We start from the raw sequence: 26,836 nt of genomic DNA, 5'->3' as shown, positions 1-26,836 counted from the left end.
GACTGAATGAAGTTCTTATGTTATGTGAAGGAAAGATGGGGAGAGCCATGTGTACAGATTGTGTGGACAAGGAAGTTCCCCTTGTCTTCTCTTTGACTCTGGAGAATAATGTCGCTGGCCAAATTTTTCCAGCTCAGTTTCTAATATCTTCCTCCAGTGCTAAAGCATCTAGATTATCTGAATGTATGGCCATTCAGACGTTGGCCATACATTGTTTGATAATAAGCACTTCAAATGCTTGCATGGGTTCTTAATCATCCAGAATTAAATCCAATGCCTAATTACCACATCCTGCTTGCAGGACGTGTAAATATACTGTGTATCCATATCTGTAAAAAATAAGTCAAAGCAACTGGACTTGCTGTATTTTTCTTGAAGATGTTTCACTGGTCATCCAACCAGCTTTCTCAATTCAGAATGACTTGTACAAAAATCCTCTGGGTATAAATATGGTGATTGTTGCTCCAATCCATATAATCTGTAAGTCACAACCAGGTGTTGATACATTTACATAATTGGAGCTAGGTGTTAATAACCTGCCCAGAGAGGGGTGTTAAAACAGCATTGTATGTGGCAGACAATAGATGTCTCACTCCCCCCCCCCCCCCCCCACCTCTATTCAGGCTTGGCTTCTCCATTTTTACATAAATGGCCTCTTTCACACCTCTTTTGAACCAGTCCTCCTCCTTGTCTTGGATGCGTACTAGACTGTCTTCAGAGGAGTGACCTTTTTCATTTAGATGTAGGTACACTGCCGAATCCTGACCAGATGTTTGGCTCTTCTATGCTGTGCCATACGCTGATGTAGCTGCTGTTTCGTTTCACCGACATACAATCCTGAGCACTCCTCACTGCACTGGACTGCATATACAATGTTGTTCATCTTGTGTTTTGGCGTTGGGTCTTTTAGGTGAACCAGTTGTTCCCTCAGTGAATTGCTGGGTTTAAAGCAGACAGGGATGTGATGTATTTTAAAAACCCTTCCAAGTTTCTCAGACACCCCAGCTACATATGGGATGACCAAATTCTTCAGTTTGTCATGCTTTTCACCCTCACTGGTTCTCTTGCCATTCTTTCCTCTTTATAGAAGTCCCCCCCCCCCCCCCCCCACCTCTATTCAGGCTTGGCTTCTCCATTTTTACATAAATGGCCTCTTTCACACCTCTTTTGAACCAGTCCTCCTCCTTGTCTTGGATGCGTACTAGACTGTCTTCAGAGGAGTGACCTTTTTCATTTAGATGTAGGTACACTGCCGAATCCTGACCAGATGTTTGGCTCTTCTATGCTGTGCCATACGCTGATGTAGCTGCTGTTTCGTTTCACCGACATACAATCCTGAGCACTCCTCACTGCACTGGACTGCATATACAATGTTGTTCATCTTGTGTTTTGGCGTTGGGTCTTTTAGGTGAACCAGTTGTTCCCTCAGTGAATTGCTGGGTTTAAAGCAGACAGGGATGTGATGTATTTTAAAAACCCTTCCAAGTTTCTCAGACACCCCAGCTACATATGGGATGACCAAATTCTTCAGTTTGTCATGCTTTTCACCCTCACTGGTTCTCTTGCCATTCTTTCCTCTTCCCCTGTGTATCCATGTTTATGCGTACATTAAACAAACCCTATTCTCATTTTAAAGTGAACCTGTCAAGTACAAGGGCTGCCATTGCTGGTCTCCTTCTAAAAATTCTAGATGACTATGTATGTCAGAATTCCTGAACTCTATATTTGTAAAAATACTAAACAGCTCGTATAGTTGAGAACTGAGCCCCATCCTATCATACCTCCAATATCTCTGTATTGGCTCATCATGTTTGAAGAACTATTTAAATGAGCAAGAGGCAGCAAAACCAAGCACTCCACCACAGAAAATAATCTAGATGTAAAAAAAAAAAAAAAAAAAAACCCAGGGTATAGAATGATTAAGCTAATGCTATGGTGTAAACAAGCCCTAAGGGTGCAGGGTACTTTTAGAATGTATCTTAGTGTACCAGACTAGTACAAGAGATATGCAAAAATAATTTGAACAGCAATTGATTATTTTCTGTTTATAAAATCAGCAGTTGTTACACTTAACTATTGAGAGTTACCGTAGCTCATCACATGGCAAGAATGACCCGCAAAGCAAAATATTTCTAAAAAAAAAAAAAAAAAAAACATACAGGGCTTCTGTGAATAATGTGATAAGGCATGTGAGCACATATACAGGCACCTTTAGGTGCTTAATTTCCCTCTGCTGTCCATTGAAAATGACCAGAGGGACCGTTAGGGCTGATGGTTACACAATATATTTGCGGTTGTAACTGTTCCAAATATTCTCTGTGTAACCTATACATTGGAACTAAAATATTTAAACATTTACACTGATTACTTACTTTTTGGTTTCATGGTTTAATGCTACCCTCACTGCCACTGCAATGTCATGAGACTTTGGACACACAAAGATCTATGTGGAACATTGGCCTCATAAGTTACATGCAACTGTCAGCAACAGGTTCTTTTAGTGGTTCACAGAATGTCACAATAGCATGGCGTAAGAGCTGGCTTGTTATTTAGACCAGAATATAATGCAGGTAATGATTTTACACATAGGCACTGCAGAATATAATATTAGCATGTCATTTTACAAGCAAGGTCAACTGCAACCCTTTGATTCCCATATCAGTTTCCTACAACTGTGGAATCAGAGCACACAGCTAAATCATTTTATCATCTTTAATAAATTACTTTAGTAAAATGTCAACATAACCAATTCAGAACAGCTTGACAGTCTGCATGGGATGCTGGATTATAAAACCAATTACAACAGCTTGAATGGAAAATACCTTAAAGAGTAACTTTATCCATATCTTCAAAATAACCACAGGAATGTTTAGTAATGACAATCTAACAAACAGATAGTTCTAGATCATTTCCGGCTTCTTATTATTTGCATACCTTATTTTTCTTTTACTCCCCATTCTTCTGACAGTGGCCATTTTAACTAAGGGCAGGTTACAAGATCTCCTTTTACTTTCTGGAACTCAGGCACATGTGACAAGAAAATGTGAGCATGCACATAATCTCAGGGGAGGAAAATGCCTTTCCCTGAGATCTCAAGAAATGACAGATTAGATTTCCCAGCAATGCTCTGCTGATGTGATCTTCCCAGGATGCAATGCTTGGGCACGATTACATAATTTGTGCCAAAGTGGACCAGGAGATGTAAAAAAAAGAAATTGTAAGTAAAGGAAAAATATGTTTGTTTAGCTAATTAATGTAAGATGATTTCATATCAGCATGCAGAGCTGTATGCTTATGTAAGAAGGATGGCCATTGGCCACTGAGGGACGCTGTAAAGCTTTCTCGCACAGGGCGTCTAAAGGCCTTAGGCTGGCCCTGGCTAGCCTGTATTTGTGGGAGGAGCCTGGGCTGTAAATACGGCCGCAGTTCTGCTTCTTCCCAGAGTGGGATCATTATCTGGTATCCCACCCACCCAAAACCCCTTTTTACAAACACTTCTTGAGTATGCCCCCTTTTAGGCATATTGACCAGCGCAACCAAGGCACACCTCAGGCCGCGGTCCGTAGGAGTTTTACACATGGTCGTGTCCCAGGCTCTGACCACAAGTGATTTTTAGTCAAAGGGGCTAAAGGTCCACTTTAACGATTGTCTAGACATTGATTTTTCTACTTCTAAGTTCATATGGCTAGCTTGAGTTACAGATTACATACTGGAACACACTAAAATGAAAAAGTATCTGAAGACTGTCTAATGAGGTTCATGTTAATGGGCATTCTAGTCAAATGCTTAATTTTCTATTTAAGCCCAAGCAGCTGCGTTTTAATGGGAAACGCAGTGTTTGACTAGGAAAGGCTGTGTTTGACCTGCTTTGGCTGCAGTTCAACCACAGCTTAATTTTACATGCTCCTTAATAAGACATGCTGCGTCCAAAGACGTGCAATGCAAAGCAGTTCAAACACAGCCTCTATACTGCCGTGTGTACTGCTCAGTTAAAGTCAACAGGATTTTGCTAAAGTGCATCTGTGGTGCGTTCCAGATGAATGTCAAATACAAGAAAACAATGCACATCAACAGGAGCCCTAATAATGATCTTACAGAGCTCTTTAGCTAAACATATAAACAATGAATTGCCATTGTGAGAAGAACTATATAGGCCTCACACTGCACTAGAGCATTTTATTTTTTTGCCCACAATGATATGAAATCCAAAATTATCTTGATCATTATAAAATCAAAGGCTATTCCCAGTGGTAATATTGGACTATACACTAATGTAATGTAGATCAAATTTCCCATGGCAACCCTTAACAATTTATAGGCTACATATAACCTTTCATAAGTAACATCATATGACAGTTACAGTGCATGCATGGAGACATTTTGCTGATTCAACTTTTTTAGCAGGTTCCTCTAAAGTACTACATTCTAACTGTGAAATTCTCTAAAGATTACAGCAACCTTCTCCACTATCTGACTTTTTTGTAGTGGTGTCCCAGGGCTGATTCCGGAACTGTGTAAAGCAGAGACAGACAGAGATTTATTGTAAAATGGACCAATAGCTAAAACACGTCAGAATAAACTAACCCAAGCAGCAAGAAAATACTGTCCGTCATTTATGGGTAAATCATGGTCACTTCTGAATGCAGTCAATTTCTCTAGGCTTATTTAAAGGAACAGGGTTGAGATTGTCGACCAATCAGATGCAGTCACTGTTTGGTTATTCAGACAGCCATGGGTGCCGACAGCTGTCTGAAAACAATAGCTGGCAGTGCAGATTCCTCCATCCATAATGGAGTGTTTTACAACATCAAAGCTTTGGAAAAGGCACTTGTAAGTGCTTCGAAACAGAAATAAGGTGGTAACACATGGGTGATGAATTAAGATGCATTCATCTCACTGGGAGAGTGCCAGTATGCAAGAGAAGCAAGAATGATAGGATTTGAAGTTTTCAGACAGATTATAAATATCTGAGTAGCTTTATACAGAGGCACGAGGCAGGGGTGCTTCCTCCTGCATCTCTTTTGAGACAAGATCCGGGGGTGGTTGAATTCAGGAGAGGGTCCAAGGAACATAAAGTGGCATTATACGCTGATGACACATTATTTCTTGCTAACAATAGGTCCAGTCTTATTAAAGCGGTTCCGTACCTTTTCTTGGTTGACCATCAACTGGGAAAAGTCCATGCTTCTTCTCTTGGATTATCTCCCAGAATGTTTAGAAAGTGTCCTCTCTTGTTTGAATGTTGTACAGCTGATTAACTACCTCGGTATGCACATCTCCTCTGCCATTGCAGATTTTACTTCATCAATCTGGTTCCCTTACTACAATAGTTAATGGCCAATTGCAATGTGGGCTGCAAGCTTCCCCTTTCTGTCAGGGGCAGGCGTAATCTCATTATCTGACTTTCCCACTTATTGTATCCATTTCGCTATTCTCCTATATGGATTCCCATTAAAGGTCAACAGTTTATTTTGGGACCTCATTTGGAGAAAGAAAAAGCCCAGAGTATGCTTAGAGATTCTCCAATGCCCAAAAGATTTTGGGGTGTGTCTACCCCTAATCCCCTGTTGTATTTCGTAGCCTCTCAGATGCAGCACTTTAGTGTGGGAATTGGAGCATACAAAGGCCCTCTTATCAGACTCTTTGAAATCTACGCAGTATGAAACTCGATGCTATCCCTTGTTTCAGGGGCCTATGTTAAGATATATTCTTGCCACCCCACAATGCAATTGATGGGCAAGGTGTGGGACGCAACTAAGCAAATGTTGCATATCGAGGGTATTACAAGATTCCCCCACCCCCGTGGGTCAACTACCTTGTGACTAAGATTCTTAAACTCCAGGGTTTTCACGCATGGCAAAGGCTCTGACATCCTTAGTGTTAAGCAGCTATATGCTAACAATCAGTTTAAATCCTTTCAACAGCTATGATCCAACTTCTTCCTAGATAATATGACCAGTACTTACAGATTCGCCTGCATACAGATTCGCCATGCCATCCAGGCATAGTTTGGGTCCCTTAGCGTGATGTTTGCTAGTACAAACATTCTGGAAAATATAGTCCAATCAAGCACAACACAGGGCTTAATATCCTTCCTCCACGTGTACCATTTCCATAAATCCTTAAGTCCCTTATTTCTCCCTTGTAGTCTGTCAGGGGATGTATGATAAGAATTTATTCAAGATCTTCCCAGGCCTCCTTATCTGCCCCCCAACAGATTGACCTGATTCCTTACGTTACAGTATATTAAACTCCTGCATATTTGTATGGAACAGGGATGAGAGAGATGCCCTGTTGTGCCCTGCTCTGATCGAAGAGACCTTCTGCATTTGTCGTGGCGCTGCTTCAAATTGGTGAGATACTGTGGAGCGGTTATTGCCAAGATCAGTTGTGTTTTTGGAGTAGAACTAAGCAATATACCACTTGTATTTGTGTATTCTGGGTTATTTTTAATCCTTGGATCTGAACTCACATATGACCCTGGCATTTTCTGTTTTCTTCCCATATAATGATTGTATTGAGATGAGTTTCCCATGTCCTTCAGTTAGTGATTGGATAGCTGGACAAAATAAGCTTGAATATTTTGAGAAAATTATGTATGAGAAATGTGGGACTGACAAACACACACTGATATTCTCCAGATGCCTTGAGATGTCATCTAGTGGTGTGGGAGATTTTATTACTCTTTGCTCCAGCTCTTTAAGGGCAAAGGTTTGTAACAAATGAGTGGTGAGATATAGACCATGTACTATGTGAAATAACGCTTATTTGCTCCTCCCTCCCTGTTTCTGTATGGATTTATTATGTATTGTTTGCTTGTTTACTCTTGTATTATTGAGAAACTTATGACCTCTATATGTAGTTGTCTGTAAACAAGTTTTTTTTCTCTTTTTTTGTCATTGTTTAACCATTTCCCTGTTGCTGCTGTATTCCATACAGCAGTGGCAGCAGGGCCCTGTAAGCAGACTCCCAGTTGCTATAGCAGCCAGATGTTTGCTTACAAGTGTAAAACTAATGTAAATAATTTTTTACTGAAAATCTGGGTTTGAAAAACAGCTGCACTAATACTGTGTGACATTGCCACCATTTTATTCTATAGGGTCTCTTCAGAACATACTTAATTCTGGGGGGTTTGAAATAATCTTCAGGCCTAAAATGTGCATTGACCTAACCCTATTGCAGCCTAGTTGACTGACAGCTATTGCAGCAAATAGCAGAACAGAACATAGAAAATATCAACAAAAATTATTAGTTAAGCACAAAAGATAAAGCAGAACCAGAGAGATAAATGGAAGAGCAGAGCCAACTGTAACTTACACAGGGCTGACGACTCTCTCTGCCTCATCACTTAATGGCTGGGCCTATCACATTAGAGAAAGAGCAGAAAGTCTGGCCACACACTGATTGTTGGCGGGGCTGGTTAGGGAAAAAAAAGCTTGATTTTCCCCAAGCTTGCTAAACAGCGTGGATGGGGGAAGGATGGAGCATTGACTATTGTATTCTGACAGCAGTGGGTGGCTGTTGTCAGAATACCCGAATAGTGACTGAAGCTGATTGTCTGAGAATTTTCGGACCAGATCCTTTGGCAAAAGTCGATTGAAAAATCAACTTTTGTCAAATGGAGGGGTGCTGAAGGGGGGCACATGCTGGTCAAATTTCAACCAGTGTATGGCTTAAAAAATATGCCTCTTAAACCTAGAATCAGAGGCTAAATTCAGTGGTAGAGGAGGCACATGCTGGGAGGGGGCATTAAAGCAAAGCTTTGCCCTTCATATAGAAATTACAGGTTTGCTTTAAAGTATATTTATAGTCAAAACATTATTTTTGTTTTGGGTAGAGCAGGGAAGAGTTATAACCCCTGTCAATTTTTTATTGACGCTTGTGTCCCCACTAGGTAAATCTGCCTTCTCTGTTTGTCCTGGTGACTACTGGCTCCAAGACAGAAAGTGATAGGAGATTACAAATGTATAGTTTTTTCTGGATCAAAGAAGTGAGGTTAAATCCTTCAATTAGGACAGTGGTAGTGGTGACAACTGTCTAAGGGGGGACTTCCTGCCACTCTTCTGTCTCTAGAAAAGAAAGTAAAGAAAAATCTCATCAATGGGCTACAAACCGCAAAAAAAAAATTGGAAGGTGTTTTAACCAGGTGTAGATGTAGCTAAATTTCAGCCGCCCAAGCAAAATGCCGAAAGTACATTCCTAGTTTCTCTCCTCCCTTCTGGGCCCTGCTCTGTGTCCCTTCTGACACAGTGCAGTGTCCAGTGGGGAGGAGATTAACGCTCAGGCAGCCAAGCGGTGCAGGGCGTGGAGGAGAGCGCTGTGAGCCGAGATGTCACTGGAGGCTGAGCTCTCCTGCACTGCCCTGCTCAGCCTCCTGTGACAGATAAGGATGGGGTGGTATGTAGGCAGAGACAGCTGTCACAGGAGGCTGGGCCAGCGGGCGGGGGAGGAGTCAGCTGTCAAAAAAGAACGAGCTCTCTCCCCCGCACCACCGGCTCAGTCTCCTGTGACAGCAAGTCAGGATGGAGAGCGTGTAAAAGCAGTCAGCGATCAGCTCACTGCTTGTAAATAATTGAGGAAATAGTATATTTACGGTGTTCTCAATTATGAATGAACAGGAAGTGCTCTACATCACCTCCTGTTCATTCATGATTGTGGATATAGTAAACATAATATCTCCACAAGTTATAAATGGACAGGATTTAATTTTGGGTTTCAAAATTTCATTTTGGTGCACCTCTAGTTTTAATTATATATTTAGAGACGAGGACATCATATATTTAGATTAGCACTAGTATCTAGCATTTAGTTTTAGACATTAAAAATATTAAATACATCTAGTTGTTTTAAAAAAAAGTAGATTCTTACCCTGGCTCTATCGAGCTGTTGCTGAGCCTGCCTCTCCACCTCGCGGCGGGCAGCCTCACGATCCTCCTCCAGTGACACGTCGGAGTCTAACGATGGACGACTTGTGTAGGAATCAGCAGAACCCTGGAAAAGAAGAAACCAGGTCACCTATAAGCTGCAGACTATTTCTTATGTTGTCATGAATTCTGACACTACGCACTGAACGTGAAGCAGCGCGGAGCAGTGGTGCGCAGACCTTTGCGTGCAGTGTGTCATGTCATTTTCACTCGAGCACGTCAGCTTGCAAGAGCTCGCATAGCTGAGCGTGCCGAGATGAAAAATGTCATCTTCAGCCAATCGGCTCACGCCTTTACCCGCACGTCACGATGCGAAGTCGATTCGGTTGTTACGCGCGAGCTGATTAACTAAAGATGCAGTCTTTCATCTGGCCGCGCTCAGCTCACACACTGCATTATTATTATTATTATACAGGATTTATATAGTGCCAACAGTTTGCGCAGCGCTTTACAATATAAGAAAGACATTACAATCACAATTCAATTCAAGACAAGATAGTAAGGAGGGCCCTGCTCGTTAGGGCTTACAAGCTAAAAGATGTGAGCGTCCGTGTCTCACAGTTTTGCTCTGCTCCGCACAGCTTCGCATGCAGTGTGTCACGGGCTAGATCAGAACAAATAAGCTATATGGTACATGCAGTATTACAGGTGAAACTCGAATAATTAGAATATTGTGCAAAAGTAATTGCAGTAAGTGCTGCAAAAGGGGCCCAAACCAAATACTGAGTACATATGCATGCTTGTACTTTTCAGAGGTCCGATATTGTTCTATGTACAATCCTTGTTTTATTGATTGCATGTAATAATCTACTTTTTTGAGGTTGTGGATTTGGGGTTCTTGGGGTTTTCATGAGCTGTACGCCATAATCATCACAATTATGACAAATCACTGCTTGAATTATCTTGCTTTGCATGTAATGAGTCTATCTCATATATTAGTTTCACCTTTTAAGTTGCATTAGTGAAATAAATACACTTTGCACGATATTCTAATTATTCGAGTTTCACCTGTATATACTGAACTTTTATTTCCATATATTTTTACCCATTGCACAGAACTAACTATTGTCCATTCTATATTAAGATTCACCTGATCTGGAATTAAGATGTTATTTGCAGGTGATTTTTGTAGCTCTCTAAGAAAGTCATGGAAGAAAGAGTTGTCGCAAGAGCTGCTTAAAAAGGAGCACTGCTTACAAATATTAGGTCAAATATGGCTACCTTTTGTATTACGTAATACATTATATACAGACATCTGAAGCTACCCATTATTTATTTATTTATTATTTATTACAGGTATTTATATAGCGCCAACAATTTACGCAGCGCTTTTACATAGCGTACATTCACATCAGTCCCTGCCCTCATGAAGCTTACAATCTAAGGTTGTATCCCATGCATACATACAGGGCCGATTTAGAAAGGAGCCAATTTACCTTCCAGCATGTGTTGAGATGACATTCATACAATATGCACACAATTTGCATGACCACACAAGGAAGGAACAGTTGTAGTGACACTTTTAAAGAAGTTAATTCTTATAATTGCATTCAAGTACCTTAAAGGAGAACTATGAGGCGAGTGAAAATCACTTAGCCTCATAGTTCTAGCCGACCTGTGACAATTAAACTGTCACAGGTCGGCTCAATAGATCGGGAAGTAAGCAAACACATACCATCGCTCGCTCACTTCTTGATCCTGATTCCTGCAGGGAGCCGTGACTGTCACTTACGGCTCCCTCCATGGATTCCCCCCCTCCCCGCTCCGATCCTCCAGCGCTGACTGGCGGAACGGACGGGGGAGGGGGCGGGTACAGCTGGCCCTGCCTCTAGATGGGCAGAGCCAGCTGTTACTCACGCAGCTGGGGGGATCTCGACATTAATGTCGGGATCCGTCCCGGCTGCGGCGTCTCAGTATACCTATACTGAGCTTTGGGTGACGGTAGGACTCTAGTTTGTGTCCTCCTGTTACCCTTAGGAGAACTATGGGGAAAAGCCCTAACCCCATAGTTCTCCTTTAACTATTAACACAAATGTAGCTTATTTGTGAATTCACCCGGCTGTAGATCCTCAAATCATCTCTGAATTGGTGCTGACACTGTCCTTCCTTCTGGAGGGTGGTTACTTTCGTTCTCTACGGTCCCTGTGTGTGTTGTAAAGTAGCCAACACTCCAATCTCGCTCCCGTGATGGACTACAATCTCAATACAAATTAGTACACCAAACATGAGTGTAGCACATCACTGGAGCGTGCGTGCAACGTTGGCTACTTTGCAACACACACAGGGACCATGGGAAAACAAAAGTAGCCACCCTCAAGAAGGAAGGACAGTGTCAGCACCAATCCAGAGATGATTTGAGGATCTACAGCTGAGTGATGCACAATTAGATACATTTTTTTAATAAATAGTTCAGGTACTTTATGCGCATTTTTAAGATTTAACTCCTGAGTTTAGTGTCAACTGCCCAGATCTCTCTAGCTCTGCCCTGCTATAAGCCTGCACCTGCAGCATCTGCCATTACATTTCTCCTTCTTCCCTGTACCAACAAATAGGATGTATCACCAAATCAAACTGTCAGGCTTATGTACCTGGTAGCCAATTGCAGTGCATCCACATGTGAGCACCCACAGATGTCTAGGGGTACAAGAAGGTCAGTACAGAATAGGTAATGAATCATGGGTATTCTAGCAGAAGGATTTGAGTGGTCCTGTCATGTTATGTTTCGTTGCACTAAAAAAATATTCTTCGGATATTTGCTCAAAACAAATGTTGTAATACACCAGATATTTTCCCTGTATTAAGGACAAATACTATCACAACAACTGTTTGTTTTCATTAGCTGAGTATATGGTCTTCAGCAAGACATTTGGTTTGCTGATGATGACTAAATGTTAGTTTCTACATTTTATATTTTTAATGACACCTTTGCCATTACAGGTATTATCTGTTGCCTTGTTACTGCAGTTTATTAGAAGCCAAGCCTTACACTGTCATTTAGCACAAAACAAAAGGTCCATTGTAGCATATCAGGTCAGTGAGATGACAGAGGGAGGCATTTTACAGATTAGCAGACAACAGATCCGATGGAAGATACAGGGCACGTATCGGTGCTAAGTGTTAGTGTATTGATTACTGCCATATGTAATAAGCACACTCCTGGGTAAACAATGGCAATCATTAAACTTTTTTTTATAGAATGCTAAACTCAGGTTTAATTTTAATTGAAGATGTTGTTTTAAAAATGAATTGAAATCAATTCTTAACACTCGTATGATTCTTTTTATTAGGATGTCTTTTTATTATAATATATGTAAGCAAAACCCTGGCAGTGGCTGTTGGCCATATTTATTGTACACAAAAATGACTGATTTGTCAAGCAAGTCGCTACTGCTAGAGCTCACCCCAACATCTCGATTCCCCATTCTTCAATTGGGAAACCAAGTCTTATTTTGGTATATTCTAAATGAAAATTGTGGCATTTGGCATAAACCGTTTTGTTTTACCAATATTGGCTTTGATTTGGCAGCATATTTTGATTCATATTTTTATTTCTTGTGATTTACTTTGAAAAGTAAGTGACAAAAATTATTAAAAATACAACTTTCCTATTTACTTTACATAATTAGCACATACCCAGATCTTAAATTAAAAATATAATTCTGAAAGTCTTCTAAGTTTCTTTTCTTTTGACACTTCTTGATGCAAAAACTATTTATATACATAAATTATTTCTTTTCAATAACCCACATAGTCACTGCTTAAGAGCTGGACCACTATAAGAACCAATCACCTGTGCAAATGCATCAGACTCTAGCACTAGCGAAGCTTCAGAAAAATGATATAGTAGGGTGGAGGATCTGAAACCTGTAAAAACATACCAGTTCGTTGGAAACAGATGCTAGTTATGATCATGTGACCTGAAGCAGAAATCCATAAACTGAACTCATTCAATTTGTTGGACCAGTACCCAAAAGCCTCCTCTCTAATGCACTCCCAGCCATGGTGACATGCTTGCCTCCTGTATATACAATGCAGGACTAATAGCTGTACGTGATTATGCCAAAGGACTGTCCACAGCCGGGAGTGTTTGGTAGAAGAGGAGAGCTCTTGAGTCTGCCAGGGCAGAAGTTAAGGTAGTAATATAACCTCTTCCTTAACCCTTGCAGAGCATGGTGGGCCCCACTGCAAGAGGTTTTTTTCTAGCAGACATGTTTGAAATCCAGCCTTCCCTGGCCATAGTCACCCATGGACAGGAAGTGTATTATTTACAGGATTAATAGGTGATAATGAAGGGAAAAGGCCTACAAAAAAAAATGAAACGAATGCAAGCACCTCATGAAGGACTAAGCTAAAATATATCTAATTTTTATTTTGGGGTTCAGACATGCTTTATCATCAGCAGTCTTTTTTCACTGTAGGCCCTGTACTGCCATGGCAGGAAACCTTACTCAAAACTAATGATAAGTGAACCGGCCTGGGTTCGGGTTCAGTTCACTTGGACCAGATTTCTAGTTGAGTTTGACATATGAAAAAGCAAACCGAACTCGGGGCCACCTGCGTCTTAGCAACTTATGATGCTGTGCATACCACACAACTTCACTGATTGCTAAAGCTATGCCCCCCCCCCCCCCTCCATAGCATCATAGATTGTTATGCCTTAACCCTAGCAATCAATTACGCTTTGCAGTTCAGCCCCATGTCAACCAATGAAGCTGTGTGGATGGTTCAGAGGGTGTGTGAACTGGCTAAATTGTCTGCCTGTTTGGCAAATTGCGAACGGCTTTGGTTTGGGTCAAACTCGGGTCAACCCAAATACACATCTGATCCCTACTCAGAATTCAGTAAGCTATAGGACCTCTTGTTTCCAACTGGCAAGTAGGTATGGACCCCCATACTACACCCTCACTTATGCAAGCTATGGGCTAGAACTTGGGAAGACTTATGTAAATATCAAAATGCCCTGACAGGTGGATCTCAGTCAGAAAGAGTGGGTGTTCTTGTCAGACTGCATTTGAATGCAGAGTATCCTAGATAACAATGAAAAGGTGACTTGCTACACTCCCTACCGGATATCCCCAGTAAGATATGATTGGGTGCTTGTAGTGACCACGAACGGCACCGTTGGTAACAAAGCTTGATAGAGATGTCATTAGCACACCGAATTAACGTTGAAATAAAAAACTGTCCATTTATTGACAAATGTTGTCACTCAGACAAGCGCTTTCGGGGCTGCGCAGGGTCCCTTCCTCAGGCTCAGAAATGACAATTTGCCAATAAATGGAATTTTTTTTATTTCAACATTAATTCCAGATGTTCAGGGTAGCCAAGCTGAGGGAGTTGGAGCCAGCTGTTTGGAAGCATGATAACTGTAAGTTATTGGGCAAAGATGTACAGAAATACTTTGCTGAATAATGTATATGTGTTTTGATCTGGATTCATTATTGAGAAAAAGCTGAAGAGTGTAATACTACTTTAAGTATTTTTTTTAACCACTTTTAAAAATTAGCCAAGGGTTAGCCTTTAAAGGAGAACTATGAGATGAGTGATTTCCACTCACCTCATAGTTCTAGCCGACCTGTGACAATGAGACTGTCACAGGTCGGCTCAGTAGATCGGGAGGTGAACGAACACATCCCGGGTTCGCTCACCTCTCGATCCTGTCACGGCTCTCTGCCGTGACAGGGGGAGGGGCTGGATTCCCCTCTCCCCGATCTGCTAGCGCTGACTGGCGGAACGGACGGGGGAGGGGGCGGGTACAGCTGGCTCTGCCTCTGGATAGGCAGAGCCAGCTGTCACTCACGCAGCTGGGCGGATCCCGTCGTCTAAGTCGGGATCCGCTCCGGCTGCGGCGTCTCAGTATACCGCGAGCTTTTGCTCACGGTATACTGAGCTTAGGAGCTTAGGGTAACGGGAGGATGCTAGTTTGTGTCCTCTCGTTACCCTAAGGAGAACTATGGGGAAAAAACACTGACCCCATAGTTCTCCTTTAACAGACTAAAAGAGAAGTACCTTGTTTATGTACACCTAAATGCAAGCTTTCAGTATATACCTTTCTACATAGTGTGAATTGCATAAAGGCCTCGTCATCATGTTAAGATAATTGTGCCATGTGGGTAAAAGTGTTCCAATCTGATTCATTTATGCTCAATGCCTGACTGTTATTAGCACCTCCATCTGCAAATATTACTCACAGAATACGATTACAATCCAGCAAAGGAATCAATGCTTTGCACTATATGCAGCCAGTGAAAACACGCTTACCTGGTAATTTGTTCCACTGTGTAGTGTGAATTTGCAACGGTGTGCAGGTTTTATGTTCTACAAACCAAATAGAATTCAACCACTTAAGCAGAATGCTGATAAGCACAATTTGTGTCTAACAGAGCCACATGACACCATTATAAATATAGAAAATGAACCTTTTCTGTTATAAAACGGTTTATATGGTGATGCTGTACTACTAATTGCCACACAAGCGTCACAGCTGACAGGTCTGAACAAGGAAAAAAAAATCCGCTCCCATGAGGCCATATGAACTTCCCCTATTTAGCACTGCAGCTGTGAGATCAGTCAATGCAAGGTAGAGGAGGGGGGTGCAGGCATGTAATGATTAATGCATCAGATACAGAACCGCGCAGAAGCTTTTCTCTCTTTGCAAGGAAAGTAGAGTAATGCTGTTTTTATTTTGAAACCTTTGTAGATCTTTATTGCAAAACATGATCCTGCTTTTTAATTAGATTGGTGTTCTATTTTACCAAGAAAAATGAACAAGCTGGATAGACAAACTAATCTGAATCGTGGCTTCATTATATAGTAGCAGCTAAGTATTCATTGTTGCAGTCTCATAACATTTTGGTTAATTACACAATAGCCGTGAACTGGTAGAAACTACGATAAATAGGTAAAACAAGACAGAAAAAAAGTAAGCAAATACTCTTAGGCCCCGTTCACACCTTTCCGTTTTGTCGGGCGTTCACCGCTCTATGAACGCTCTACAAAACGTACAACCATGAAAATCCCATTGTTTTCTATGGGTATGGTTCACACCTTTCCGTATTTCCGCCCGTCTGAACGCCCTACAAAACGGCTGACGGCCAAACAAGTACATGTACTTCTTTGGGCCGTTTTGGAGGGCGTTTTCCATTGGGATACAGCCAAGTAGCCTTCGGAATCGCGCGACGGTCGCACGATTTTTTTACCGCGAATTGCGGTAAAAAAACTGCGTGACGGTCGCCTTAGGCTTCCTTATAAGAAAGCCCAGTGTACTCTGCTAACAGCATTGTGAAACCTGTCTGCGTTAGGCCTCATGCACACAAAACGCAAGAGCAAAATTATATATTGCGTATATACGCATATATGCGCGTATGTACGTGCATTTATACGCGTATATGCGTGCACTATATGCAATCCCAGAATTCATCACTCATAATGGAATTTTTAATGTGCTGTACGCATGTACGCGCATATATACGCGTAAACACGCGTATGTACACGTAAATACGCAGCAATACGCTGCCCGGACGCATCTCTGTTCCATTCTGTTTTTGCGCATATATACGCCAAGCAAATATATGGCTCCTTACGCAGCTATGTGTATGGAGCCATTTATTTGCATGTGTTGCATATGGTACAATACGCACGTACGCGCGTATATGCGCGGCAGTGTGAATGAGGCCTAAAAGTTGACGTCTGGGCAAGCAGCCAAATAAACTCCTGAAATATACAGTCAAGTAAAAAAAGTAAGTATGGAAATTGTTGACTTTTTCAACATATTTGAAGAGGTATAAATTTAGTGCCTACAGATAAAGTTGATATACTTGAACTGACACATAAAATTGACATGGTGTACTCAGTCCCAGTCGAAATTCATGAAAATACAAATTTCTTGCATGGAAATATTAAGTACACCTCTACATTTGACACCACTTCAAATCCATTACATTAGATTAGGTATCAATGATTAGAACCTCCTTAGGAAGTATGCAGGTGGAACCTGTCTTTTTTGAAGCGCAGATCTCTAGGGTTCTCTTTGCTATTGACATGTGTGGTGCCATCATGCCAAGATCAATAAACCTCTCTAAGGTCCTCAGAAAGAAAGTTACGGTTGCCTATAAACCTAAACATAAAACATAAAAAATACCTAAATGTAAATGCCCTTTTCAACAACTTAATCCATGGTCACGTGATGTTGCGGTCTCAAGTCTTCAATCTCTCCCGGACTGTGGACTTAAGGTGAGTAAGTAATTTCTCCAGAAAAAAAGTCAAAAAAAGTTCTGAATGGGAAAGGATGGTAGGGGGTTTTATTGTTGCCCAGGGAATGTTTGGAATTTTAGTGATACCCATTATGCCCTAATTAAGGTTATCAAAGATGCAAGCTCCTCAGGCATATTACATCCCTTCTTCAGGCTTTATAAAATTCAGACCATCATGGGTCTGCTCCAGCTTATGACTGGACAGTGAAAGAAGACGCAGCACAATGATGAGATCATCTCTCTGTCACCTTGCTTTTTCCTCCTATTCGCATTCTCCTTGTCAGCACATGAACCGATTGGCTCCTTCTACTGATTCTTCTTCTCACATTCAGCTCATAATAATTTGTGATTTTAATTTCTGACAAGAGTTAAGCTTTAGAGTAAGTTAGGGTTTAAGTGTACTATAAAAGACAAAAATAGAGAAAAGCAAATACTGTACAACACTAAAAAGAAGCTGGCTCAGGCTAAACAAATGTTAATTGTGTCTAAATAGTACCTTGAAAGAAAGACTTACCTTACTTCTAGAATTCCATCTGACAAAAAAAGCATTGCACTTGCTGGTATGTGGGGGTTCCTAAGTACTCCTGTGCCCTCATCCTCATAGCTGTATATCTGCAATGTGGGATCTAAGGCACTACTTCCTCTGACTGTATTTCTCAGTAGATTAAAAGTGAGATTTGATGAGTCATTAATGCACTGCTCCTTGTTCTCCTTGCTGAATGCTCTGAAATTGGTAAGCAGAGCCCTGCCTCTACCAAGATGGTCACCTCCACACGGAGACACAATGCAGAACAAGGCATGGTAAGTTATTAATGGGGACAGATCAGCTGCAGGAATACCACAGACAATATTATTGACTAGTCCTTTACTCTATGCCTGCCTATTTTTGGGCACAGCTTCCGGAGTTCAGTTTCTTGTTAAATTGTGCAAAGCAAGCACCAGAATGCCCCCTACTGCCTTCATTATACATGCTGCTAATTATTTTACTGTAAGTCACCAGAGTCTTTGTTATTGGTGTTCTGCCAAATTTCCGCATCCTAAAAAATAGATGTGATTTTTAAAATTCCAACCTTTGCTTTATAGTCAATATGGGTTATTACTTGAATAACTTAAAAAACATATGCACACTTGGGAATTGGGATAATCAAGGTTGAACAGTGCATTTACATTCTGAGGACTATTGTTCGACTACAAGCTCATATTCTGTTGTATAGGTTAAAACATTTTAGTGAACAGGCACTGTCACGTGTTGTGCTGGTTTTCTTGTCTATTATCATTTGTACATGTACAGTAAGCACAGATAATCCATATTGCAGCTCTCCACACCGTGTGTTGAGTATGTGGAAAGCAGTAGAAAAGGCTCCATTGAGCGTTCCCCTCCTCCATCTCTTCCAAGCTTTCCTCTAGAGATAATAGGCTCTCTCGAGGATTACAGGTCTGTCTCAGCAGTACAGTATGGCTGGGAATAACAGGCAAACACTTTTGCAGCTATTGAGTTTGAGTGATAAATGAGTTGATGTCAAAATAAACTCGCAAAGCAGTTTGAGCATGTCAGCTTCAGAGACCATTATGCTGTTTGACAATACCTTGGCCTTTGAGTTGTTAATGTGATGTGCAGGACCTGTGCTGCCTCTGTACGGTGTTTGACCAGTCGAGGCTATTAAGGGCAAGACCTTTTTTTTTTCCATATAGAACATTTGATTTTACTTTAATGCATAATGTATTGTGCTTTGCTGATCAAGTAACCCAGCTTTTTTAACTGCCATGTTTTCAGTTTATAATTTTCCATCAAACATATAAAATATGTGTTACAATTTTTGTATTCCTTAAAGATGAACTCCGGGCATAACTATTCTTAACCCAGGAAGTAAATCTACCCGCTGCAAGGGTTATGTGCTGATTTACTTTTCCTTTCCTCCGAGGTTCTGTCTGGCCCTCGCTCTGTGAGCTCTCCATGGACCTTTGTATTGCTACCTTGAGTTTCTGGAGACATCACCAACTGTCCCATTACTTCTTTCCCTCCTCCAGCCTCCTTTGTGACACCGATCTCCATTTTTGAACAGGAATGCTTGAAATTGGGCCCAACAGAGAAGACCTTTTCACTTTGTTACAAACTGTTGCTATTACTGGATTTGGACTCCACTGCCCTTCCTTGATGTGTGGGAACGAGACCTGGGTGTTCAATTTACCAACTCTGAATGCTCCAGAATTCTTCAGCTGTCTAATAAATCGTATATCAGCGATAGATACCAAGAATCTGGCTATACATTTCTGACCAGATGGTATAAAACCCTGCATAGGCTCCACAAGATTTTCTCTGACTCTCCAGATAGGTGTTGGCGTCCCGTCCCTCGCTGACAAATTTTTGGTCTCAGGTCAGATCCATAGCGCAAAAATTCATGGATCATCCTGTCCTATTGGATCCCACCTTTTCGTACTCCATCATAATCACTGTCCCCTTAAGGGGTACAAACTCCATTCCTCATTCACTTTATGAATTCAGCCCACGCTTGTATTTCCTCTCTGTGGAAACAAACATCACCCCCCCCAATATTAAGCTATGGTTCACAAAAACTAAAGATATCAAACATATGGAAGACCTTACCAGCTTCCTCAAGGGGTCCACAGCCCAGTTTACTTCTACCTTGTTCTACTAGACTGAATTAATTTTCCACCCGTGGGCTGAACAATGAAAATATAATAGATCTCACCATCCTGAACAGCATGAAAGGATGAATCCCCCACAGTTTTTGTTGTATTCTGGCAGCAGTTTGCCCAGAAGGTTTGGCAAAAGTCGATCTAATGATCAACTTCTGCCAAGGAAAAAGGGTCACCAATGCAACGAATTTCGGCCAATTCCTGCTGAATTAGCCAAAATTTGTTGCATGTGTATTTTAGAAAGCTGATTTATGCCCTTCAGTGTGATAAAGGACTGAAAATTGGTTCAAGTTCAATTCAAGCCAAGCTGCACTGTGCAGGCATGGTCCAGGCTTAAAAATATACAGAGGAAGCAGGGGCTTTCCAAGGCTATTCGCATTGTGCTGAAGAAATCTAGCCAACCCTTAAATGATTAAAGCGTTTGGACTTTTGCTAAAACAGGGACCATATTTTTCGGTATGCTGTGTGACTAGGAACACATGAACATATAGGGGGTTATTCACAAAGCTGCCAAAAGGCAGCAGAGTGAATAACCCAGCCGAAGTAAACCAAACGCTGTTCGGCTATTCACTTCAGTCTTGTACGGCTGATTTCAGCCGTACATTGGCTAAAATCAGCCGTACATTGGCTAAATTCAGCCGTACATCAGCTGCCTTCGGTCAGCCGAATATGCTCTGCATGTTCTGCTGAACTGAAGTGCAGAAGGAGTTTGAATCTGGATCGGCTGAGCCGAAGCTCTGGTAGCTCACTATTCTTACAGGGGTCAAACGGCAGTGACTGAATGAGCGAATGCCGCCGAGCGGCATTCGGCTCGGCTATTCTGCTCGGTACCTCCGAGGTAACAAGCAGAATAGAAAAGTATGAAAAAAAAAGTTACAAATTTTTAAAAATGTAAAAAAAAAAAAGGAAATCTAAAAAATAAATTAAAATATTTTAAAGAAAAGGAAAAAAAAACAAAAAACTCCCGCCGCATAATAAAGCATCTGACAGATGCTGGCAAAAGAAAACTAATTGGGTGGAGCTAGCGGTGACAGTTAGCTCCGCCCAACTGTTTCCTATTGGCTGGCACCTGCCAGAGTCTTCTAGCAGGTCCGGGCCAATGACTAACAACTGGGCACAGCCGGCCGTGACGTCACAGCCGGCTCTGCCAAGTTATTGTTTAATGACAGATCAGCATCCCCTGGTCATTGGGGACGCTGATCTGCCATTACAACTGGGCAGAGGCGGCTGAAGAGAACCGAAGGATTAGCCGAAGCTACGGCTGGATCCTTCGGCTCTTTAGTGAATAACCCCCATAGTAAAGGTTTCCTAAATTTCACTTGCAAAAGTGAAAATTCACTTTAAATGGCAACTGTACCTTTAGTACAGTTGTCATTTAATTAATGTCTTAAAGCCTGGTTTTTCATGACATTTTGAAAGACTTGTGTTTCCTGGTCCTTAACTGTTTTTTGCAGTATAAAACTCCATAGCCCATCATCTACTTGGCAGTTGTCAGCTACCTACTAGAAGGTCCCAGTCGACAGACTACCTATACCAGCCTTAAAGTGTTTCCAAATGCTTAGACAACAGCAGATCAGGGACGTGTGGTCAGGGGAGGCAGGTGAGTCAGAGCCTCACCTAGGATTATAGAGGAAAAAGCTGTCACCTTCAAGCCTGAAGACATAGAGGCTCCTCCCTTCCTCCTCCCTCCTTCACACTAGCCGGGGCTTTGGCGGGATGTGGGTGGGGCTTTGGCTGGATATGGGTGGGGCTTCAGCATGCCAGGGGTGGGACAGGGCATTCTGGGGCGGGGCATCCTGGGGAATGCCTCACCAAGAAGTGAAGGTACCGGACATCACTGCAGCAGATCCCTTTTCCCTAGACTTTCTGGAATGAACAGGGAACACGAGTTAATCTAATCCAGAAGATTTTTTTTAAACACACCAATTCCAGGGCTGTGATCATTTTGACCAAATACCCTTGCATTTCAAGCAAGGCTGCAGTGGGCTCAGGGAGAAAGCTAAATATAAGGGGAACTGGTAATTACAGGGATTTTGTTAGTAGGGCATCCAGTCATATATTATGAAAAGCAGGATGCAAATTAGTGCCCCCTGGGCCTGGGGCCCTCTGAGCTTGTTAAAATATTCATGCTAGACTGGAGAACACTGCTTAATAAAAGAGACATTTGCAGGTGGATGAAGAAAACCTTCAAAGTAACATTTGATAATACAACTACTGTATGCTAGGTGATACATGGAGATACATGATAGAATAACTACTTAAAGGACAACTCTTAAAGGACAACCCTCTTGATCTGGCCTGGCCTGCTTGGTCAAATACGTAACTTCGTCCTAGTTACAGTGATCTTCACTGCGTGGCCCTGCATGTCCCCATACATCTAAACCATCTCCCCACATCCTCTTCTTGTGCAGTAAGACACTTATGTTACAAAAGCTTTGTGGCATCGTGCAAGGCTAAACACTGGGAGAGAGAGGAATGCAAGTTTTTTACCAGATGAGCTGTGTCTTAGCGTGTTGCAGCGCAATTTATTTTGAATAGCACCCCAACACACTAAGGCCATTGCCAAATATTGTGCATGTCCATTTTTTAAATGTTTTGATGCATTGCCACACAATTAATTTGAATGGGCTGCCTTAACCCAAAGACACATTAACAAGTACATTAATTAGGGATGCACCGATACCGATAGTAGTATCTGTATCAGTGCCAATACCGAGTATTTGCTCGCCCAAATGCTCCGATGCCTAGCCCGATACCTGAGCTTCCGGTATCAGGAAGCCGGGCAGCGAGTCATTACATGCTGCCAGGCTTCCTGATTGGCCAGAAGCCGGCTCCATGCTCCCTCGTCACCTGGTATCGGTGCATCTTAGTACTAAATGTGTAAAATATTACTAGAAAAACACAATGCTTAGTTTAACAATGATGCGGGAAATGATTCATCAATAAATACAAAAAGTCAAGGGATATAATTGAGTATTGCAATTACAGAGATGCAGAGGCATTTTTCTCGGCAGAAGAAAGAAAATATATTTTTGTATTTTCTGCCACATGTAATACATGCTTTATAGCCTGGAAAACACATCTACCGGGCCAAAAATTTGATTCAAAGAAACAACTGCAAATCATGCTGCTACTTTGAAAATCAAATGTATTTGCTGACCGTTTATGCTTTGCTTGACACTGAAAGCCTTTGTGGTCTTCATATTAAAGTGATAAATGAGAAAAGCCTACACTGCCTTTGTGAGTGTTAAAACTAATAGATGAAACATCAAATATCAAATAAAAAATAACACCTCAATATGGCTGATTCATGAAAGTTGGAGAAAAGAAAAAAAGCACAAAATTGTATTTGTTGATTTACTAAGTTAGTAGAAGTTCTTCACTTCGGAAAGTGACTGTTCACTTAGCAAATAAGGTGAAGCTGTGTTTACTATAAATGTGCAATCATGTGCAAAGGAAATTGGAAAAAAATTGCTTTTTTGCACTATTCCTTTAGTAAATCAATCCTAGAGAGACACAAAGAGGGCTCCACAAGGGCTCAAGTGCTGGAGGTAGAAAAGCTTAGCTTGACATTACTGAATTGTGGCAATGGGGGCATAGATAAAATAACAAATATGAACCCCTATGATAAGCATAAAATGCCACAGAAAATACACATAACCCTTTTCGTCAGAAAGACAGTGAAAACTGCTGACAGTGAGATTTGATATCATCAGAAGAATATGATTAGGAGCAGTGCAATTCATTCAGAACATATACCATTATTGCTTAGATCTGCTATAAACAACCTGAGGTTCTTTATAGCCATGTAGTGACTGGTATGGATCCAGCCTCCATATTATTTGCCTGTTTTACTTTTACACATTTGTCACCTCTTATCTCCATCTTTAAGCTATATTTCCCAGCAATAAGCATTCAACCAAAGCTCGTCATTCAGCAGGTTGGTATGAAAGGAAGCATTCTCAAGGCCCCTGATCAGAAAGTCCACAGTACAGAACACCTCAGGAGCATACGACACCATCTCACTTACTTCATATAAATTATAAAATCCGAATTCAGTAAAATGAGAATCCTTGTTCTGCCTTTTTGTTAGAATGTTAACACTAAGAAATGATTTGCTGAATGTGCTGGATAAAATGTGTTTGTATTTAGTCTTGGCTATTTGTCCAGGTACAAAATATATGTTCGTCTTGACTTGGGTCTTACAAACGTTAAAAACTTCAATGTGACAAATTTTTAAATAAGAACCCCCGGAAGCAGTTGATATAAGCCAATACCTTAAAAAACTGGTAAACACCAAAACACAGGTTGGTATATTCAAAGAGCCCTGTGATGGTTTCTACACCAGGATATACTGGAAAGTCATCGGAAGCCAGCCCTGCCTCTATTGGTATTCCTGCATTACTAGGTCATAGTCTAAGGGGGTCTGGCTGTACCCTGTCTACTAACATAATTTTTCTCCTTTTCTTTTCATTTCAAGTCACTTTGAATTATACTTGCATGTTTTCACCCAGTTTATGAACCCAAATGTTTGTTTTAACACAATATTAACTTGTAAGATAGAGAAGTCCCATTAAGGAAGAGAGGTGGCATGTAATGACTGGCCGCCCGGCTTTCTGATTCTAAGTGACGAGGAAGTATGGAGCAAGCTTTCTGTCAAATCAGGAGGCCGGGAGTGTAAGGATTTCATCCAGCTGCGATCAGGGATTGATCGCCAACGACGCCCACTATTGCCTCGTCACTAGCAGTCTCCGCCCCAGCTGTCCGCATAAAACAGCATCGAGGGGAATGGTCAGCCTCACAGTATTGTAATTGGTACGCTGACCATTGCTGCAGCAGCTAGACCTCACAGCCAGACCTCTCAGCTTTACTGCCAGAACCACCAACTTGTGCCGGAGCTGTGCACACTACCCTACCTACCACAAAGCCTCTCTGGATTCCATAGAGAGAGCCCCATCAAGAGCCTGCATCTGATCTCATTCAGCTGGCATGATCACTCCGGAGAAATCTTGAACTCACCTCTCCCAGCAAGGAATCCTCTGCTAATTCTCTACAAACACTCCTGATTGTCAGCACTGCCAAACCGCAAGTATATTTGCAAAGTAGATTGATCATGAACTTTGTGCAAATAGCATACCAAGACTAACAAGCAGGCTCACAGATAAAACTGCATTGGTGTATCCTGTATGAATTAATACAGTTGCATAAGTTATTCCTACCTATTGTTTCCGTGTATGTATTCTTTTGAGAGAGGGGTTTCTGTATGACAATCCACCCACTGTGCATTACTTATCCGCAGCTGAGTTCTACAGAAGCCAAACGTTACAGGGGGTGTGTAATGACTCACTGCCTGGCTTCCTGATTGGCTGGGAAGCCAGCTCCATGCTCTCTGGGGATGAGGGACGTGTAATGACTTGCCACCTGGCTTCCTGATACCAGAGTTGCAGTATTAGGATAAGTATCGGTGCATCACTATTTTAAGGGTTAACTTTATGCCTACATGGAACTTGTAATGATGACTATTCAATAAACTATGGAATAGGGGAGAGGGGAAAAGAAATGCTGATCTACAGCTACATATAAATGAAATGTAGCAAAAACATTTGGCTTTAGCACTACTTTAAAGTTAAAGGAGAACTATGGGGTCAGTGTTTTTCCCCATAGTTCTCCTTGGGGTAACGGGAGGACACAAACTAGCGTCCTCCCGTTACCCTAAGCTCAGTATACCGCGAGCTACAGCTCACGGTATACTGAGACGCCGCACCTGGAGCGGATCCCGACTTAGATGATGGGATCCGCCCAGCTGCGTGAGTGACAGCTGGCTCTGCCTATGAAAAGGCAGAGCCAGCTGTACCCGCCCCCGCCCCCGTCCGTTCCGCCAGTCAGCGCTGGCAGATCGGAGCGGGGAGAGGGGAATCCAGCCCCTCCCCTGTCACGGCAGAGAGCAGTGACAGGATCAAGAGGTGAGGGAACCCGGTATGTGTTCGCTCACCTCCCGATCTACTGAGCCGACCTGTGACAGTCTCATTGTCACAGGTCGGCTTAGAACTATGAGGTGAGTGGAAATCACTCATGTCATAGTTCTCCTTTAACTTAGTTTAAACTGAAACTCATTTTTCTTCCATTCTGATGGTTGCAACTTTGTATTCCATATGTTTTAATTAACAAACAGTGCTCAGAAATCTAATTAAAATATGGACTGCCACCTCAGCCTAGTCCAATGAACAATGGGTAATTTATAACTATCAGGCTAGTGCTTTGCTCTTTAAAAAAAACATCAATCATTTTCTGGCCCAGCAAATTTAAATGATATAATCAACCAGGTTGAGGGGAAACTTAAATTATTTAAATTCCCTAACCACAACTGGATATTTCAAAGGAAACATGTTTTTACTGTGCTAATTAGTGAGCTATTAATGCTATTCATCAAACACTGAAGCTGTGCTAAATTCAGAATATTCAGTCGAGATCTGTGCAAGCTATTGAAGCCAGAGTTCAGGGAGCATCTCACAGGTATATGGGGTGTGTACTTCCGGAATCATGTGCTGTGTCCTCTTTGTCTCTCTGCTTCTTACACTACCAATCAGATTGAAACGTTCAAGGCAGGGTTGAATCTGATTGGTGGCTGGGAGAAATGTTTTGACATTAAAGGAGAAGTATTGGGATAGTAAAATTTACTCTTTCCAATAGTTAAAGTAGTATTAAGGTAATTATTGTTTTTACATATATCTACTGCTAGCAAGCAGTAGATAAATGCAAAAACATTAAAACGTTACCAACTAGGTAATTACTTACCTGTGTCTCCGCCGCACGCTCCCATCTGAAGACTCTTGAGCTGCCATGCTGGATGATGGGGCGGGCACATGCACAGTAGAGATCTTCGGCAGGGAGAGACACAGTGTAAGTCAATGCATGCAGCCGGGAGCATGCACGTCGGACAGACACCGTGCGACACAGAAGACCGTCAAGAGGCATCATTTAAGGTAAGTCCTTCAAGCAGCG

The 26,836-nt window shown here is 41.7% G+C and overlaps 1 protein-coding gene across 1 annotated transcript in view; it reads right to left on the bottom strand.

Moving 5' to 3' along the window:
- Positions 1 to 26,836, bottom strand: part of LOC108801801 (voltage-dependent L-type calcium channel subunit beta-3) — a 98,391-nt gene that overhangs the window by 25,314 nt on the left and 46,241 nt on the right. Inside the window, exon 2 of the mRNA XM_018573710.1 lies at positions 8,869 to 8,991. Coding sequence (XP_018429212.1) covers positions 8,869 to 8,991 — 123 coding nt within the window. The remainder of the gene's footprint in view (positions 1 to 8,868; positions 8,992 to 26,836) is intronic.

This window comes from Nanorana parkeri, unplaced genomic scaffold (assembly GCF_000935625.1).
Source record: "Nanorana parkeri isolate BGI_ZX_2015 unplaced genomic scaffold, ASM93562v1 scaffold2499, whole genome shotgun sequence".
In the NCBI taxonomy this organism is placed as follows: domain Eukaryota; kingdom Metazoa; phylum Chordata; class Amphibia; order Anura; family Dicroglossidae; genus Nanorana; species Nanorana parkeri.
Note: the sequence above shows the minus strand (reverse complement) of the source record. Positions and strands in the feature narration are given on the sequence as shown.